The following is a 17,082-nucleotide window of genomic DNA, read 5'->3' as shown; positions in this document are numbered from 1 at the left end:
ATACGGGCTCCGCTCAGCAGGAAAACGAACAAGCTTAGAATCTTATACAAAGATACAAACCAGCTTTTACCAAGTTCCAAACTGCCACTGGAAGTAATGTCAGCACAATAACTGTTAGTTGGGAGCTTCATGAAATGGGTTTCCAGGGCCGAGCAGCCGCACTCAAGCCTAAGATCACCATGCACAATGCCAAGTGTCGGCTGGAGTGGTGTAAAGCTCGCCGCCATTGGACTCTGGAGCAGTGGAAACACGTTCTCTGGAGTGATGAATCACGCTTCACCATCTGGCAGTCCGACGTAAGAATCTGGGTTTGGTGGATGCCAGGAGAATGCTACCTGCCCCAATGTATAGTGCCAACTGTAAAGTTTGGTGGAGGATGAATAATAGTCTGGGGCTGTTTTTCATGATTCGGGCTAGGCCTCTTAGTTCCAGTGAAGCGAAATCTTAACACTACAGCATACAATGACATTCTAGACGATTCTGTGCTTCCAACTTTGTGGCAACAGTTTGGGGAAGGCCCTTTCCTGTTTCAGCATGACAATGCCCTCGTGCACAAAGTGAGGTCCATACAGAAATGGTTTGCCGAGATCGGTGTGGAAGAAATTGACTGGCCTGCACAGAGCCCTGACCTCAACCCATCGAACACCTTTGGGATGAATTGGAACGCCGACTGCGAGCCAGGCCTAATTGCCCAACATCAGTGCCCGACCTCACTAATGCTCTTGTGGCTGAATGGAAGCAAGTCCCCGCAGCAATGTTCCAACATCTAGTGGAAAGCCTTCCCAGAAGAGTGGAGGCTGTTATAGCAGCAAAGGGGAGACCAACTCCATATTAATGCCCATGATTTTGGAATGATATGTTCGACGAGCAGGTATCCACATACTTTTGGTCATGTAGTGCATCTCTGACTTGCTACTATAGGTATAGAATGCTATGGGTATAGGATACTCTTTTAGCCATAGATCTGGAGGCATAAAACATGGTTGTTGTTGGCCACACTGTTGTCTAGCCAAGGCAACTCTCTGGCAAGGCTCACTAAACCAAATGTCACCAGTAAATGTAATTCTCACAGATGTTTTTTTGACGGACTCTGTGATGTGTACTGAGATTCATAATACTGGTCTTGAACTAGAAAAGGAAAGATTGAAGAAATTAGTTTCTGATCTAGAGAAAGTTTAAAAAAGAGAAAGAGATTTCAGTGAGGTGATTAAATGACATCCATATTGTGTAATGGAAACCTATAGTCTAAAGCTATACCCACTGCTTCTGGCAATGGGGAAAGAGTTCTGCTCCAGGGGAACCACACTTAAAATGTTTACTCACTAAATGAAGGCAGGGAGCACACATTAGCACATCATGGGCCTGTATTTTATAGCCCCACTAATTTACTACAATATCACTAAAATGCAGAGCTAGCTGATTTTCAGGGATATTAAATATCCCGATGGTAGACTTACAGCAAGCTAAACTCATAAGCAGTTTTGAGTTTCTGTGTGTTTGTGTGTGTTTGTGTGTGTGTGCGTGTGCGTGTGTTTTTCTTGCGTATGCTGATTTTCCATTTTCCAAGGAGGTATAAACCACTCACTTCAGGGATGAAAATGTTAGCAGAACTGGGTGATGCGGAATCATATCTTAGACAGGATCTAGAAAGTTCACCAGCATTATGACCTGTATTCACTGGCTTATTGAAACGGCTGCTGGAGAAATCCAATAAGGCAGGGATCTCCAGCTGGCGGCCCGGCCCGCGGGTGATTTTATTTGCCCCCCCCAAGTTTTCGGAGCAAAAAAACTAATAATATTTGTATTATTATTGTTGGACATAAAAAACTGGAAAGCTCCAAGTGATTTTAATTTTGGAAATCTGTTCCAAAGTTTTCTCACGCACAATATAGAGATACACTACATGACCAAAAGTATGTGGACACTTGCTTGTCGAATATCTCATTCCAAAATCATGGGCATTAATATGGAGTTGGTCCCTTCTTTGCTGCTATAACAGCCTCCACTCTTCTGGGAAGGCTTTCTACTAGATGTTGGAACATTGCTGCAGGGACTTGTTTCCATTCAGCCACAGCAGCATTAGTGAGGTCTGGCACTGATTAGGCCTCGCTCGCGGTCGGCGTTCCAATTCATCCCAAAGGTGTTCGATGGGGTTAAGGTCAGGGCTCTGTGCAGGCCGGTCAAGTTCTTCCACACTGATCTCGACAAACCATTTATGTATGGACCTCACTTTGTGCACGAGGGCATTGTCATGCTGAAACAGGAAAGGGCCTTCCCCAAACTGTTGCCACAAAGTTGGAAGCACAGAATCGTCTACATTTGACATTTTCAGTCATTTAGCAGACGCTCTTATCCAGAGTGCATACATTATTTTTTATTTTTCATACTGGCCCCCCCCGTGGGAATCGAACCCACAACCCTGGCATTGCAAACTGAGCTACATCCCTGCCGGCCATTCCCTACCCTGGACGACGCTGGGCCCTAGAATGTCATTGTATGCTGTAACATTAAGATTTCCCTTCACTGGAACTAAGAGGCCTAGCCCGAACCATGAAAAACAGCCCCAGACCATTATTCCTCCTCCACCAAACTTTACAGTTGGCACTATGCATTGGGGCAGGTAGAGTTCTCCTGACATCCGCCAAACCCAGATTCGTCCGTCGGACTGCCAGATGATGAAGAGTGATTCATCACTCCAGAGAACGCGTTTCCACTGCTCCAGAGTCCAATGGCGGCGAGCTTTACACCACTCCAGCCGACACTTGGCATTGTGAATGGTGATCTTAGGCTTGAGTGCGGCTGCTCGGCCCTGGAAACCCATTTCATGAAGCTCCCAACGAACAGTTCTTGTGCTGATGTTGCTTCCAGAGGCAGTTTGGAACTCTGTAGTGAGAGTTGCAACCGAAGACAAACTATTTTGCGCTCCCTTTCTGTGAGCTTGTGTAGCCTACCACTTCGCAGCTGAGCCGTTGTTGCTCCTAGACATTTCCACTTCACAATAACAGCACTTACAATTGACTGGGGCAGCTCTAGCATGGCAGAAATTTGACTAACTAACTTGCTGGAAAGGTGACATCCTATGACGATGTCACATTGAAAGTCACTGAGCTCTTCAGTAAGGCCATTCTACTGCCAATGTTTGTCTATGGAGATTGCATGGCTGTGTGCTCGATTTTATACACCTGTCAACAACGGGTGTGGCTGAAATAGCCAAATCCACTAATTTGAAGGGATGTCCACATACCTTTGTATATACAGTCGTGGTCAAACGTTTTGAGAATGACACAAATACTAATTTTCACAAAGTCTGCTGTCTCAGTTTTGATGATGGCAATTTGCATATACTCCAGAAAGTCATGAAAAGTGATCAGATAAATTGAAATTAATTGCAAAGTCCCTCTTTGCCATGAAAATGAACTTAATCCCCAAAAAACATTTCCACTGCATTTCAGCCCTGCCACAAAAGGACCAGCTGCCATCATGTCAGTGATTCTCTCGTTAACACAGGTGAAAGTGTTGACGAGGACAAGGCTGGAGATCACTCTGTCATGCTGATTGAGTTAGAATAACAGACTGGAAGCTTTAAAAGGAGGGTGGTGCTTGAAATCATTGTTCTTCCTCTGTTAACCATGGTTACCTGCAAGGAAACACGTGCCGTCATCATTGCTTTGCACAAAAAGGGCTTCACAGGCAAGGATATTGCTGCTAGTAAGATTGCACCTAAATACATAAAAAATCGGATCATCAAGAACTTCAAGGAGAGAGGTTCAATTGTTGTGAAGAAGGCGTCAGGGCGCCCAAGAAAGTCCAGCAAGCGCCAGGACCGTCTCCTAAAGTTGATTCAGTTGCGGGATCAGGGCACCACCAGTGCAGAGCTTGCTCAGGAATGGCAGCAGGCAGGTGTGAGTGAATCTGCACGCACAGTGAGGCGAAGACTTTTGGAGGATGGCCTGGTGTCACGAAGGGCAGCAAAGAAGCAACTTCTCTCCAGGAAAAACATCAGGGACAGACTGATATTCTGCAAAAGGTACACGTATTGGACTGCTGAGGACTGGGGTAAAGTCATTTTCTCTGATGAATCCCCTTTCCGATTGTTTGGGGCATCAGGAAAACACCTTGTCCGGAGAAGACGCTACTCCATCGGGAGACTAGAAAGTTGGAACATTTCTTTCTTCTACTACTACTCATACTGCTACTTCTATGCAATGACAATTCCTTAGTCCTATAGATAAAAATGTTGTCCTCCTATTGTATATCTCTATCTTTACATTATCATTTCTTGACGCCTCAAGGTAAAAAGTATTTGATCCCCTGCTGATTTTGTACGTTTGCCCACTGACAAAGAAATGATCAGCCTATAATTTTAATGGTAGGTTTATTTGAACAGTGAGAGACAGAATAACAACAAAATGAGGGAAATAAGTATTTGACCCCTTCTCAATCAGAAAGATTTCTGGCTCCCAGGTGTCTTTTATACAGGTAACAAGCAATCAATCAATCAGATTCCAAACTCTCCACCATGGCCAAGACCAAAGAGCTCTCCAAGGATGTCAAGGACAAGATTGTAGACCTACACAAGGCTGGAATGAGCTACAAGACCATCGCCAAGCAGCTTGGTGAGAAGGTGACAACAGTTGGTACGATTATTCGCAAATGGAAGAAACCCTCGGCCTGGAGCTCCATGCAAGATCTCACCTCGTGGAGTTGCAATGATCATGAGAACGGTGAGCAATCAGCCCAGAACTACACGGGAGGATCTTATCAATTATCTCAAGGCAGCTGGGACCATAGTCACCAAGAAAACAATTGGTAACACACTACGCCGTGAAGGACTGAAATCCTGCAGCGCCCGCAAGGTCCCCCTGCTCAAGAGAGCACATATACAGGCCCGTCTGAAGTTTGCCAATGAACTTCTGAATGATTCAGAGGAGAACTGGGTGAAAGTGTTGTGGTCAGATGAGACCAAAATGGAGCTCTTTGGCATCAACTCAACTCGCCTTGTTTGGAGGAGGAGGAATGCTGCCTATGACACCAAGAACACCATCCCCACCGTCAAACTGAGTGTGGTCTAAGGCACTGCATCGCAGTGCTAACTGTGCCACTAGAGATCCTGGTTCGAATCCAGGCTCTGTCGCAGCCGGCCGCGACCGGGAGTCTCATGGGCGGCGCACAATTGGCCCAGGGTCGTCCAGGGTAGGGGAGGGAATGGCCGGCAGGGATGTAGCTCAGTTGATAGAGCATGGCGTTTGCAACGCCAGGGTTGTTGGTTCGATTCCCACCGGGGGCCATTATAAAAAATAAAAAATAAAAATGTATTCACTAACTGTAAGTCGCTCTGGATAAGAGCGTCTGCTAAATGACTAAAATGTAAATGTCAAACATGGAGGTGGAAACATTATGCTTTGGGGGTGTTTTTCTGCTAAGGGGACAGGACAACTTCACCGCATCAAAGGGACGATGGACGGGGTCCATGTACCGTCAAATTTTGGGTGAGAACCTCCTTCCCTCAGCCAGGGCATTGAAAATGGGTTGTGGATGGGTATTCTGCATGACAATGACCCAAAACACATGGCCAATGCAAACACATGGCCAGTGGCCTAGCCAGTCGCCAGACCTTAATCCCATAGAAAATCTGTGGAGGGAGCTGAAGGTTCGAGTTGCCAAACGTCAGCCTCAAAACCTTAATGACTTGGAGAAGATCTGCAAAGGGGAGTGGAACAAAATCCCTCCTGAGATGTGTGCAAACCTGGTGAGCAACTACAAGAAACGTCTGACATCTGTGATTGCCAACAAGGGTTTTGCCACCAAGTACTAAGTCATGTTTTGCAGAGGGGTCAAATACTAATTACAATTTATAACATGCGTTTTTCTGGATTTTTTGTTGTTATTCTGTCTCTCACTGTTCAAATAAACCTACCATTAAAATTATAGACTGATCATGTCTTTGTCAGTGGGCAAACGTACAAAATCAGCAGGGGATCAAATACTTTTTTCCCTCACTGTAAGTATACTGAAATATTTGACAAGAGACACAAACTATTCAATTGTAGGGATAATTGACTGTATATAATATTGTCTATCCCTGTCCCAGTAATATGACTCCAGTCTATCTGTCTGTCTCTCCCACAGCAGGGTCAGGTGGACTGCTGGCCCCTGTCGTGCCCGCCAGTGGACTGTGAGTTCACGGTGGTGCCCGAAGGCGAGTGCTGTGCCCGCTGCATCATCGACCCCTGCCAGGCCGACACCATCCGCAACGACATCACCAAGACGTGCACGGACGAGCACGGCATCCAGCGCTTCAGCGGCTCCTCCTGGATCAAACACGGCACTGAGTGCACCCTCTGTCAGTGCAAGGTAACAGCCATGGATAATAATTATATCTATGTAGACTTAAGCCAACTATCCTCCATGTTGGTACCAAACTCTCCATGAGTATCGAAATTCTAAATGTCAGACCAAGTCTGCCTTTCAGTGAGAAAAATAGAAATAGCTCATTCTGAAGTAGAGAAAATTCAAAGAGAAGAACTGTATTATGGTTGAATTCTAACAGTGACTCACTCTAAAGTCTCTCTCGTCCCCCTCTTTCAGAATGGACATATCTGTTGCTCAGTGGACCCCATGTGCCTTTAGTTCCTGAAGCTCTGAAGGCACCACCTGTACATTGATATCCATGTAAAAACAACCTGCATTTTCCACCCTCCTGCCCAACTTCTTTATACCAAATACAAACATGTATCATAGAACACAGATGATGAACTACAGTAGTCCTTCCCACAAGCCCCCTCTCTGTGTTCAGCCTCACCAATCAGGGTGACTCGTGTGCATTGAGGAACACCCCCGAATCATCTGCAACATGACGCTGTAAAATACTATTATGCTGGCATGACTGTGCTCATCGTAGAAACGTTTAGCTGATTTCTAAACTCTTTTAATCTCTAAATGATATCCTAGGTAGTGATCGTGTTAGTCTTAATTTTTATTTGCCACATTATGAAAGTTGTCTATATTTTGTGGTCCTCTGTAGCATTACTTTCCATTGTGTCTTTATTTCAAGGCTTGTTATCGTGTAATGGTGAAATAAAGTATTTCCATTTACATTAATTGAGCTTGTTTGAGCTTGTCTTTTTTCATGACATTTTGGTGTTACTTATCTAGAACTTTGATATCCATTTGATTCCAGGCATTACCCTCACTACACATTCTGTGGTCATAATGATGTCAAAAACTCCACCTCCCAGGTCTCCTTGACCTGAATCTTCAATCAACACAGATCATGACAAACCGCTTGAACTTTGCCTTCCCAGACCTCCCCACTTGCTGTGATGAGGACAGTGAGGTGAGAGTGAGGTCCTGTCAAAACATATGTATGCTTGAAAGCGTGTTAAAGGAGAGTAGAGCTCATCCTGGATGTGACACCAGCAATCACAGCATCAAGGCTGACCTTTCACATCTATTATTCCTTCATTGTGCTGGTGGGCTTCCTCTGTCTACACTGCTGCCTGGGTACATGGTGGTGGTGATTACATAGTAATAATAATAATAATGTATAACAATTCTATAGCACTTTTCATAAGAATCTCAAAGCGCTTCAAAAGCAAAAAACAAATAAGCAATACATCATCATGAGTAGCCTAGCTGTAGTTAGGTCAACCAATAGAGGCTGTCTTTGAGTTTATCCTCCAAAGATGGAGAGGGACAGTTCATGGCTTGATCAGAAGGTGGTCAGGGAGCATGGCGTGTAGCTCAGCTTGCAATGCCAGGGTTGTGGGTTCGATTCCCACGGGGGGCCAGTATGAAAATGTATGCACTCAATAACTGTAAGTCGCTCTGGATAAGAGCGTCTGCTAAATGGCTAAAATGTAAATGTAATGAAGATTCTAGTGATGAACATGTAGAGGGCTACCCTGAGTCATGTAGCTACTCGACTTCTCCTCCTTCACAATGTGTAGCACCCACTTGGGTGATGCCTCAGCAGCTCTGGGCCAGTAAGCTCACCACACACAGTTCAGAATAGTAGCCAGTCGTCCTCACTATGAGCCCTCTGCCTCAGAACTGCATTCCTTTACTGCAGCTCCCATTCCTCTCAAGCTTCAGGCGACTCTTCAATTGATGTTTTTAAAAGACCAGGAACTAGCAGCCAGGTGAAACAAAAAAGCTGGTACAGTTTCCAGATGCAGCATTCAAACAAAAACAATGAGCCAGCTAGCTAGCTAGCTAGCCAAGCCAAAAATAGTTGACCTGCCAGTCCATCTACAAATCTGTGGGTCAAAACCACCAGAAATGTGCAATAAAACTCAATAAAAACACTTACAAATAATATATAGTATAGTGCAGTAGTCGAGCCCGGGATCAAGGACCATCAACATTGGTCTGATTTTGACTGTGTTTGAAGTTTAGGACTTTGAGGGTTTGTTACTCTGCTAATACACACGCAGTACTTGATTGAGTACTGGATTTGATTGAGAGCTCTCATTTGTTCAATACACATCTCATTTGTATTGTTCCGGGTGTTTCCTGCATCTCCAGAAGTAATGGTAACACTTGTATGATTCAGAGTACAGCACTTAAAACCCCTTATATAATTAGCATATCAATTTACGGGCTGGCTGGGAGGAATGAGTTGTGCCTAAAGAAGACTTTATATTCCTCCGGAGGGAGTAGTCTCTGTCTAACCAGCTAATTCCCTGAGTTTCTCAAGCCGCAGCTGCTTACATTAACAAACACCTCTCTCTCGCTCTCTCTCTCTCTCTCTCAACTTTTGACCTGTCAAAAGATACCTGTCAAAAGATTACAGGCTTCTGTGAACTTGTGCCTAACTGCAATTAGTGTGTGTGTGCGAGCATGCATATATGTGTGTCTACGTGTGCGTGCATGGGTTGTCCGGAGTGGCTGGTAACACATTTGCAAGGGCACCATCTGGCAGGCTTTGGTCCAGTGACCCCTTGCCGGTGGTGGCTCCTTGCCAGGGGCACAGGGGTAGTGGCACAGCGGGGCAGAGTGGTTGTCCAGCTGCTTCCTAAATGTCCAATTTTCCATGGCGGGGTTAAACCCACCGCAACAGATGTCTCCACCCACAGGGTGGCCACATTACTGCCTGTCGTGTGTTCATTATTAATGGACATTCATGTCATTGGGTTTGGCAAAGGCAGGAGGACTAAGGCAGTGGAGCAGTGCAATAGTTTTACATGGAGATCTGTAAACACTGTAGCCTTCATAAACCATTAGTTTACAACATGCGTGTTAGTTGACATTGACAACTCTCAGGGCATCAGAAGGATGGTCTAAGGCACTGCATTGTGCTAGCTGTGCCACTAGAGATCCTGGTTCGAATCCAGGCTCTGTCATAGCCGGCCGTGACCGGGAGACCCATGGGGCGGCGCACAATTGGCCCAGCGTCGTCCAGGGTAGGGGAGGGAATGGCCGGCAGTGGTAGAGCATGGCGTTTGCAACGCCAGGGTTGTGGGTTCGATTCCCACAGGGGGACAGTATAAAAAAAGAATGTATGCACTCACTAACTGTAAGTCGCTCTGGATAAGAGCGTCTGCTAAATGACTTAAATGTAAATGTAAATGTATAATGTATTGCAGGTCAGTCATCAGACATGATTGAACCCTTTCATAGTTCTAGGACGTACAGTGTAGAATGCTACAGCAGCTTGACTCCTCTCTGTAGGGGACCTGGTTAATATTCTCTGTGTGTCAGAAGGAGCAGCAGAGGCTCAACCTCAACTCTTTAATTATTCATTGGCAAATTTGTTCATATGTAAATCCAACACAGTGCTGACTCTGCTATGTGTAGCAAATCCACCAATTAGCACTAATATGTCCGGCTCCAGCCTCCATTTAACTAGATATGATATACAGCATGTACTGTAAGGATGTGACTATTTGTTGGTTGGTTGAATACACTAAAGCTGAAATCACTAATTTTGGATTCTCCCAGCAAGTGTTGTGTATTGCATCACTAAGTAGTTACAGTAGGTGCCAATATTGCTCAAAGCTATACTAGCTGGGAAACTACCTCTGCTACATAAGTATAAGGTATTTGTTCCACAGTATGCCACCACCATTGCTTAACTCAAATCCCTCAGGCCTAGCTGATAAAAGTGAACTCTCGCCACCTCTCCGTTTCAAAGAAAAGGAAGCAGAAGAAAATAAATTGGTGTAAAACTTTTTTTGTCTGTAAATCTCTTTTCCGAACGAGGGACTGGATGTAGGCTACTCAGGGACTAGTCTGAGCCTCCCATCCCACTGTTAAGCATCTGAGGCACAGTAGTAATCAGGCAGGGATAACATCACCCACAGCGGCAGACATAGCTGACAGACTGAAACCGTCTTTAGGCCAGTCAATCTCAGGGGAAACTGTCCCCTGTCCCCACTGATAGATTCACAGGAGACACACCTATTGTGCAAAGTTGCGTGACTATTCATCACTCACAGAAGGGCCTACTTTACCCATTGCAGTAACCATCTCATTTTGAAAGTACACAACTTGGGCACAGACGTCCCACTTTTCTTACCCCAAACATTATTGAAACTTGCTTTGATGTGTTCCCTCACTTACTGCATACTCCCAAAAAGATATATCTAATTTCTCACCACAGTGACAGACTGGGAAAGGATTCAGCGTAAGACATAGCACTCTAGCAGCAGGAAATATGTTTCCCTCATCTGATGACCTACACTGTAGAGTGCCTTGTTGATGGATTGACTGCCCAGTTTGCCTTTTAGATGCATTCTCGTACACCTTAGTCCCCCCAATGTTTGACATTGTCTGTATCTTTGGAAACTACACAAAAATACAGTGCATTCGGAAAGTATTTAGACCCCTTGACTTTTTCCACATTTTGTTACGTTACAACCTTACTCTGAAATTGATTCAATTGTTTTTTTCCCGCATCAATCTACACACAATACCCCAAAATTACGAAGCAAAAACAGGTTTGTATAAATGTTTGCTAATTTATTAAAAATACAAAAACTGAACACAAGTTCACAGAACGGGACCGCCGAGCGCTGAAGCGCGTAGCGTGTAAAAATCATGTGTCCTCGGCTGCAACTCTCATTACCAACTTCCAAACTGCCTCTGGAAGCAACGTCAGCACAAGGACTGTTCGTCAGGAGCTTCATGAAATGGGTTTCCATGGCCGAGCAGCCGCACACAAGCCTAAGATCACCATGCGCAATGCCAAGCATCGGCTGGAGGGGTGTAAAGATGCCATTGGATTCTGGAGCAGTGGAAACACGTTCTCTGGAGTGTTGAATCAAGCTTCACCACCTGGCAACTGCCCCAATGCATAGGGCCAACTGTAAAGTTTGGTGGAGGAGGAATAATGGTCTGGGGCTGTTTTTCATGGTTCGGGCTAGGCCCCTTAGTTCCAGTGCAGGGAAATCTTAACAATACAGCATACAATGACATTCTAACGATTCTATGTTTCCAACTTTGTGGCAACAGTTTGGGGAAGGCGCTTTCCTGTTTCAGCATGATAATGCCAACGTGCACAAAGCGAGGTCCATGACTGGCTTGACTGGCCTGCACAGAGCCCTGACCTCAACCCCATCGAACACATTTAGGATGAATTGGAACACTGACTGCGAGCCAGGCCTAATCGCCCAACATCAGTGCCCGACCTCACTAATGCTCTTGTGGCTGAATGAAAGCAAGTTCCCGCAGCAATGTTCCAACATCTAGGGGAAAGCCTTCCCAGAAGAGTGGAGGCTGTTATAGCAGCAAAGAAGGGACCAACTCCATATTAATGCCCATGATTTTGGAATGAGATGTTCGACGAGCAGGTGTCCACATACTTTTGGTCATGTAGTGTATCTCACACTGATATTCTTTGTCAATCCCACAAAGTATTATTAAGGGCACGTCACACTAGTATGTAGCAAAATGGATTCATTTTATTGATAGCATTATTCAACTGACATTTATTGTAGCCAACATGTTAAAAAGAGATATCCTTTGTTTATTAAAAAACACAACCACACACACACAAGGATACAAACGATCTGTCAGTTATGCAATACAATACCATGTATAACAGCAGGGGGAACATTCAGTTTCAACCGAAGCACAATACATTACATATATATCACTAGATTGGGAGTTAAACACACTCATTTAGCCATTGCCCCATACGTTTAGCAATTTGTTGCCTGTAGCACAGCCATATCTCCAAAATGAAAGAAGTTGAGCTGTAATGAGGTCTTTGACCTGTAAAGTGTAGAGGAGGATCACTGAACCGAGGATCATACACCACTTATGTTGACTACATTGACCTCTTCACAGAATTGGCCGTTCTCACTTTCTCTGACACCCGCACACACACGCACACGCACACACACAAGGCATTGTTAGAAAAGCATTGGTATACAGTAGTCACACACTTAACGTATGTGATATAACAACTTTCACAACTGATAAAAACTCCCACTATATTTTGCTTGTCAGCTGTAAGTAAATAGGTCACATTCTCTATGTGTCCTTCTCAAACCAAACCATGACCCCAATACTGGCTTTGAACCAGGGTCGTAATTGTGGTACATACAGTATACTGCTGGGGTATATGATTTGGATGCAGCAATTAGGTGCAGCAGTTAGATTTGGTGAACTTCTCTCCCCTTGTATAACAAAAGCACATTTACCAGGCCAAGGGCAAATGACCTTTCATTAATTTGCATTCGTTTGAGTATATTACCAGATAGATAAGTGATCATGAGGTGACTTTTATTTGTTATTTGAAAATAGATTATGCCTATTAGCTATCTTACATCCAGAAAATAAATAGGTAATCATCATATTATTATCATCATAATGACGTTTAGCAATCCGGTCATTTCTATGACTACAAGATAAGAAATGAAGATGGGATATGTGAGAATTATCAAGATAACAAATGAATTGATAAATCAGTCATGAAGTCTGAAAGGGTAAACATAGTCAAGTGAAACACTTAAATGAACAAGACAGACACACATACTATCTTCTGTTTTGATGTAGCTATAGACTGTAAGCTATAATACTGTATGTTGGACGTGCGTCCTTTAGTGGATGTGGGTTATCAAGGCACCTCTTCAGCTGTAAAATTATAGTGTTACAATAAACTAGACATGACTATTGAGTGTCATGCATCGCCAGACCTTGGGACTATAAGGTTTCTATCAGAAATGTTGGTCAAAAATGAGTTATTGACATACAGTGGGGAAAAAAAGTATTTAGTCAGCCACCAATTGTGCAAGTTCTCCCACTTAAAAAGATGAGAGAGGCCTGTAATTTTCATCATAGGTACACGTCAACTATGACAGACAAATTGAGAAAAAAAAATCCGGAAAATCACATTGTACGATTTTTTATGAATTTATTTGCAAATTATGGTGGAAAATAAGTATTTGGTCACCTACAAACAAGCAAGATTTCTGGCTCTCACAGACCTGTAACTTCTTCTTTAAGAGGCTCCTCTGTCCTCCACTCGTTACCTGTATTAATGGCACCTGTTTGAACTTGTTATCAGTATAAAAGACACCTGTCCACAACCTCAAACAGTCACACTCCAAACTCCACTATGGCCAAGACCAAAGAGCTGTCAAAGGACACCAGAAACAAAATTGTAGACCTGCACCAGGCTGGGAAGACTGAATCTGCAATAGGTAAGCAGCTTGGTTTGAAGAAATCAACTGTGGGAGCAATTATTAGGAAATGGAAGACATACAAGACCACTGATAATCTCCCTCGATCTGGGGCTCCACGCAAGATCTCACCCCGTGGGGTAAAAATGATCACTAGAACGGTGAGCAAAAATCCCAGAACCACACGGGGGGACCTAGTGAATGACCTGCAGAAAGCTGGGACCAAAGTAACAAAGCCTACCATCAGTAACAGACTACGCCGCCAGGGACTCAAATCCTGCAGTGCCAGACGTGTCCCCCTGCTTAAGCCAGTACATGTCCAGGCCCGTCTGAAGTTTGCTAGAGTGCATTTGGATGATCCAGAAGAGGATTGGGAGAATGTCATATGGTCAGATGAAACCAAAATAGAACTTTTTGGTAAAAACTCAACTCGTCGTGTTTGGAGGACAAAGAATGCTGAGTTGCATCCAAAGAACACCATACCTACTGTGAAGCATGGGGGTGGAAACATCATGCTTTGGGGCTGTTTTTCTGCAAAGGGACCAGGACGACTGATCCGTGTAAAGGAAAGAATGAATGGGGCCATGTATCGTGAGATTTTGAGTGAAAACCTCCTTCCATCAGCAAGGGCATTGAAGATGAAACGTGGCTGGGTCTTTCAGCATGACAATGATCCCAAACACACCGCCCGGGCAACGAAGGAGTGGCTTCGTAAGAAGCATTTCAAGGTCCTGGAGTGGCCTAGCCAGTCTCCAGATCTCAACCCCATAGAAAATCTTTGGAGGGAGTTGAAAGTCCGTGTTGCCCAGCGACAGCCCCAAAACATCACTGCTCTAGAGGAGATCTGCATGGAGGAATGGGCCAAAATACCAGCAACAGTGTGTGAAAACCTTGTGAAGACTTACAGAAAACATTTGACCTGTGTCATTGCCAACAAAGGGTATATAAAAAAGTATTGAGAAACGTTTGTTATTGACCAAATACTTATTTTCCACCATAATTTGCAAATAAATTCATAGAAAATCCTACAATGTGATTTTCTGGATTTTTTTTCTCATTTTGTCTGTCATAGTTGACGTGTACCTATGATGAAAATTACAGGCCTCTCTCATCTTTTTAAGTGGGAGAACTTGCACAATTGGTGGCTGACTATAATACTTTTTTCCCCCACTGTAAGAGTTGCTCTTCAGGAGATCCTTCACATGTGAGATATGTCAGATTTGTGAAAAAGTCCATTCACAATGGAAAGAATGAAAAATCTGAAAGTTCTATCTGCGCAAACACCTTTGAACTTGGTGCTATAAGGTTCTATCTGCAATTCAATCACACAATGCTGGGTTGTCAATAAAAAACTATTGTTTGTAAGGTGATGTATTTTTTGAGTCATGAAAGAGGAAGACATCACAAAACAGTTCTGAGATCTGGGACTTAAAAAATACTAATTATCTCAAAACCGTACATTTTGCAGATAGAACCTTATAGGCCAAAGTCCTCAATTATTGACATCATAGGTTCTGGTCCTCTTTTGCAATTACTTTGATTTTTTCATCCCTTTTTCATTAGAATGGCCACCACTTAAGCTCTTTATAAATAAACACAGGTGCCTTAGGCCCATTGGAGATGCATTGCTGTTTTTATCTTGTTCTATATCAATTCGAAAACCTCCTTGGAAGGAGTATTTCACCAAAATTACTAACGTACCACATTTGATTGATAACTAAAGACCAGAAAAATATGTCAGTTTACTCATCCAGAACTAAGCTTTAGCAATGTTGCTAGTAGGATATAGTGTATTTGTCATTTTAGCGAACTATCAGTTTAACAAATGTGTGATGAACATTAATTAATATATTTGATGATGTGATTAGAAAGAAGGAAGGGTATTCTCCTTATTTAATCATTACATGACTGTACTTTTCTTTTGAAATTGAAATAACTGTAACATTCTGTGCCAGATAGAACCTTATGGCTGAACCCAGATTGACATCTCAGAACCATAAGGTTCGATCTGCGTTTTGCACCCCCCTAAAAAAACAGATTTACAAATGTCTTAGGATTTTGATACTCTGCAATTTAGATACCTTTAAGGTGAGGACCTTAATGGGTTATAAAAGAAGAATTCACTACAAAACAGTTCTGAGTTCTGGGATGTGAAAACTTTGATGCTCAATATCTCAGAACTATGCTTTGCGCAGATAGAGCCTTATAGTCCCAAGGTCACGATCGACTGTAGAAGTAGTTCTCCCACATAGGCACCAAAATATGTCACGATTAGAAAAAACACCTTTGTATTACAAAAACGTAAAATCTAGCGATAGCACCATGTTGACAATACGACTTTGCAGTGAGGGAGGTTAAAATAACCTGTTTGTCATTGTGTTGGTGTCAGCTTAGAGATCATAAAAACACGGTCTTACAAAAAGACTGGTAGCAAAACCAATAGTCCAGAAGAACCCAAGAGACCAGTGTAGCTACATCCTCTGCTCCAGGAACACTCAATCGGTGTTGTGTTCAATATCCACCCAGACTGAAAAGATCTGGACTGAAATTGTCTTTCAGTTTGGTCTTATTCTCTATTCTCTGTCTCCTGTCCTCCCTACAGGCTGTCTGTCTGTCAGCAGCAGACAGTAGCAGTATAGCAGTATTTCCCCTCAAGGAAGTAAGGTCAGGGCGGTGACAGTTTACTGACTTCAAAGGAAACCGCCGGCTCTCCCGGCTCCGCGCTGTCGATGACTATGCTGGGGTGCGTCTCCTGGGTCTCCGTGGAAACAGGCGAGATGGAGTTGGTGGAGGTGGCGGTGTGTGGAGCCAAGTGATGCCCGTCCACTGACAGCAGCATGGGGGTTCCGGAACGTTTGAGCGTCTCGCTCATAGAGATGTGCACCTCCTCTGGCGTGACGCCCATGTCCTTACTATACTCCGACGGAGACTTCCTCTTAATCCTCTCGTAAGTCTTGTCCACCTGGCTCTCCGGGAAGGTCTCGCTGTCCTGGAAACGTCCCAGTAGCCAGATGAAGAAGCCGAAGAGGACGAAGGCAGCCAGGCTGGGGATGAAGGCCAGGCACTTGATGTCCAGGCTGGCGCCCACATAGCGGCTGTGCAAGAACATGTCCCGATGGACATACGAGCGGTTGGTCAGCGGGTCCACATTGCTGGAGCGCCACTTGTAGGTGAGCGTGCTACGGTTGAAGTCACCCAGCGTGTGGGGCTCCTCCACGGTGAAGATCTTCTCCCCTGGACCAACGTACTGGCCGTACTCGTAGGGCTTGTAGAAGATCTGGTTCTTCCACATGTTCAGGTCCAGGATCAACACAAGGAAGATGATGCCATAGTTGAACCACTTACCTGCAGGGAGAAAGAGACAGTATGGCAGTTATAGTAACTTCTTTATGGCAAAATCCAGATGAATTGTATATTGTATTGTGCCCAAGCTGACTTTGACATGTCCTTTCAT

General features: G+C 44.1%; 2 protein-coding genes across 2 annotated transcripts in view; one reads left to right on the top strand and one right to left on the bottom strand.

Moving 5' to 3' along the window:
* The window catches only part of LOC121531746 (protein kinase C-binding protein NELL2), a 109,150-nt gene extending 102,049 nt beyond the window's left edge, over positions 1-7,101 (top strand). The window contains exons 19-20 of the mRNA XM_041837165.2: positions 6,130-6,354; positions 6,589-7,101. Coding sequence (XP_041693099.1) covers positions 6,130-6,354; positions 6,589-6,630 — 267 coding nt within the window. The 3' untranslated portion in view covers positions 6,631-7,101. The remainder of the gene's footprint in view (positions 1-6,129; positions 6,355-6,588) is intronic.
* Positions 7,102-14,765: 7,664 nt separating this feature from the next.
* The window catches only part of LOC121531747 (transmembrane protein 117-like), a 56,823-nt gene continuing 54,506 nt past the window's right edge, over positions 14,766-17,082 (bottom strand). The window contains exon 8 of the mRNA XM_041837167.1: positions 14,766-16,973. Coding sequence (XP_041693101.1) covers positions 16,294-16,973 — 680 coding nt within the window. The 3' untranslated portion in view covers positions 14,766-16,293. The remainder of the gene's footprint in view (positions 16,974-17,082) is intronic.

This window comes from Coregonus clupeaformis, chromosome 19 (assembly GCF_020615455.1).
Source record: "Coregonus clupeaformis isolate EN_2021a chromosome 19, ASM2061545v1, whole genome shotgun sequence".
Classification (NCBI taxonomy): Eukaryota; Metazoa; Chordata; class Actinopteri; order Salmoniformes; family Salmonidae; genus Coregonus; species Coregonus clupeaformis.
Note: the sequence above shows the minus strand (reverse complement) of the source record. Positions and strands in the feature narration are given on the sequence as shown.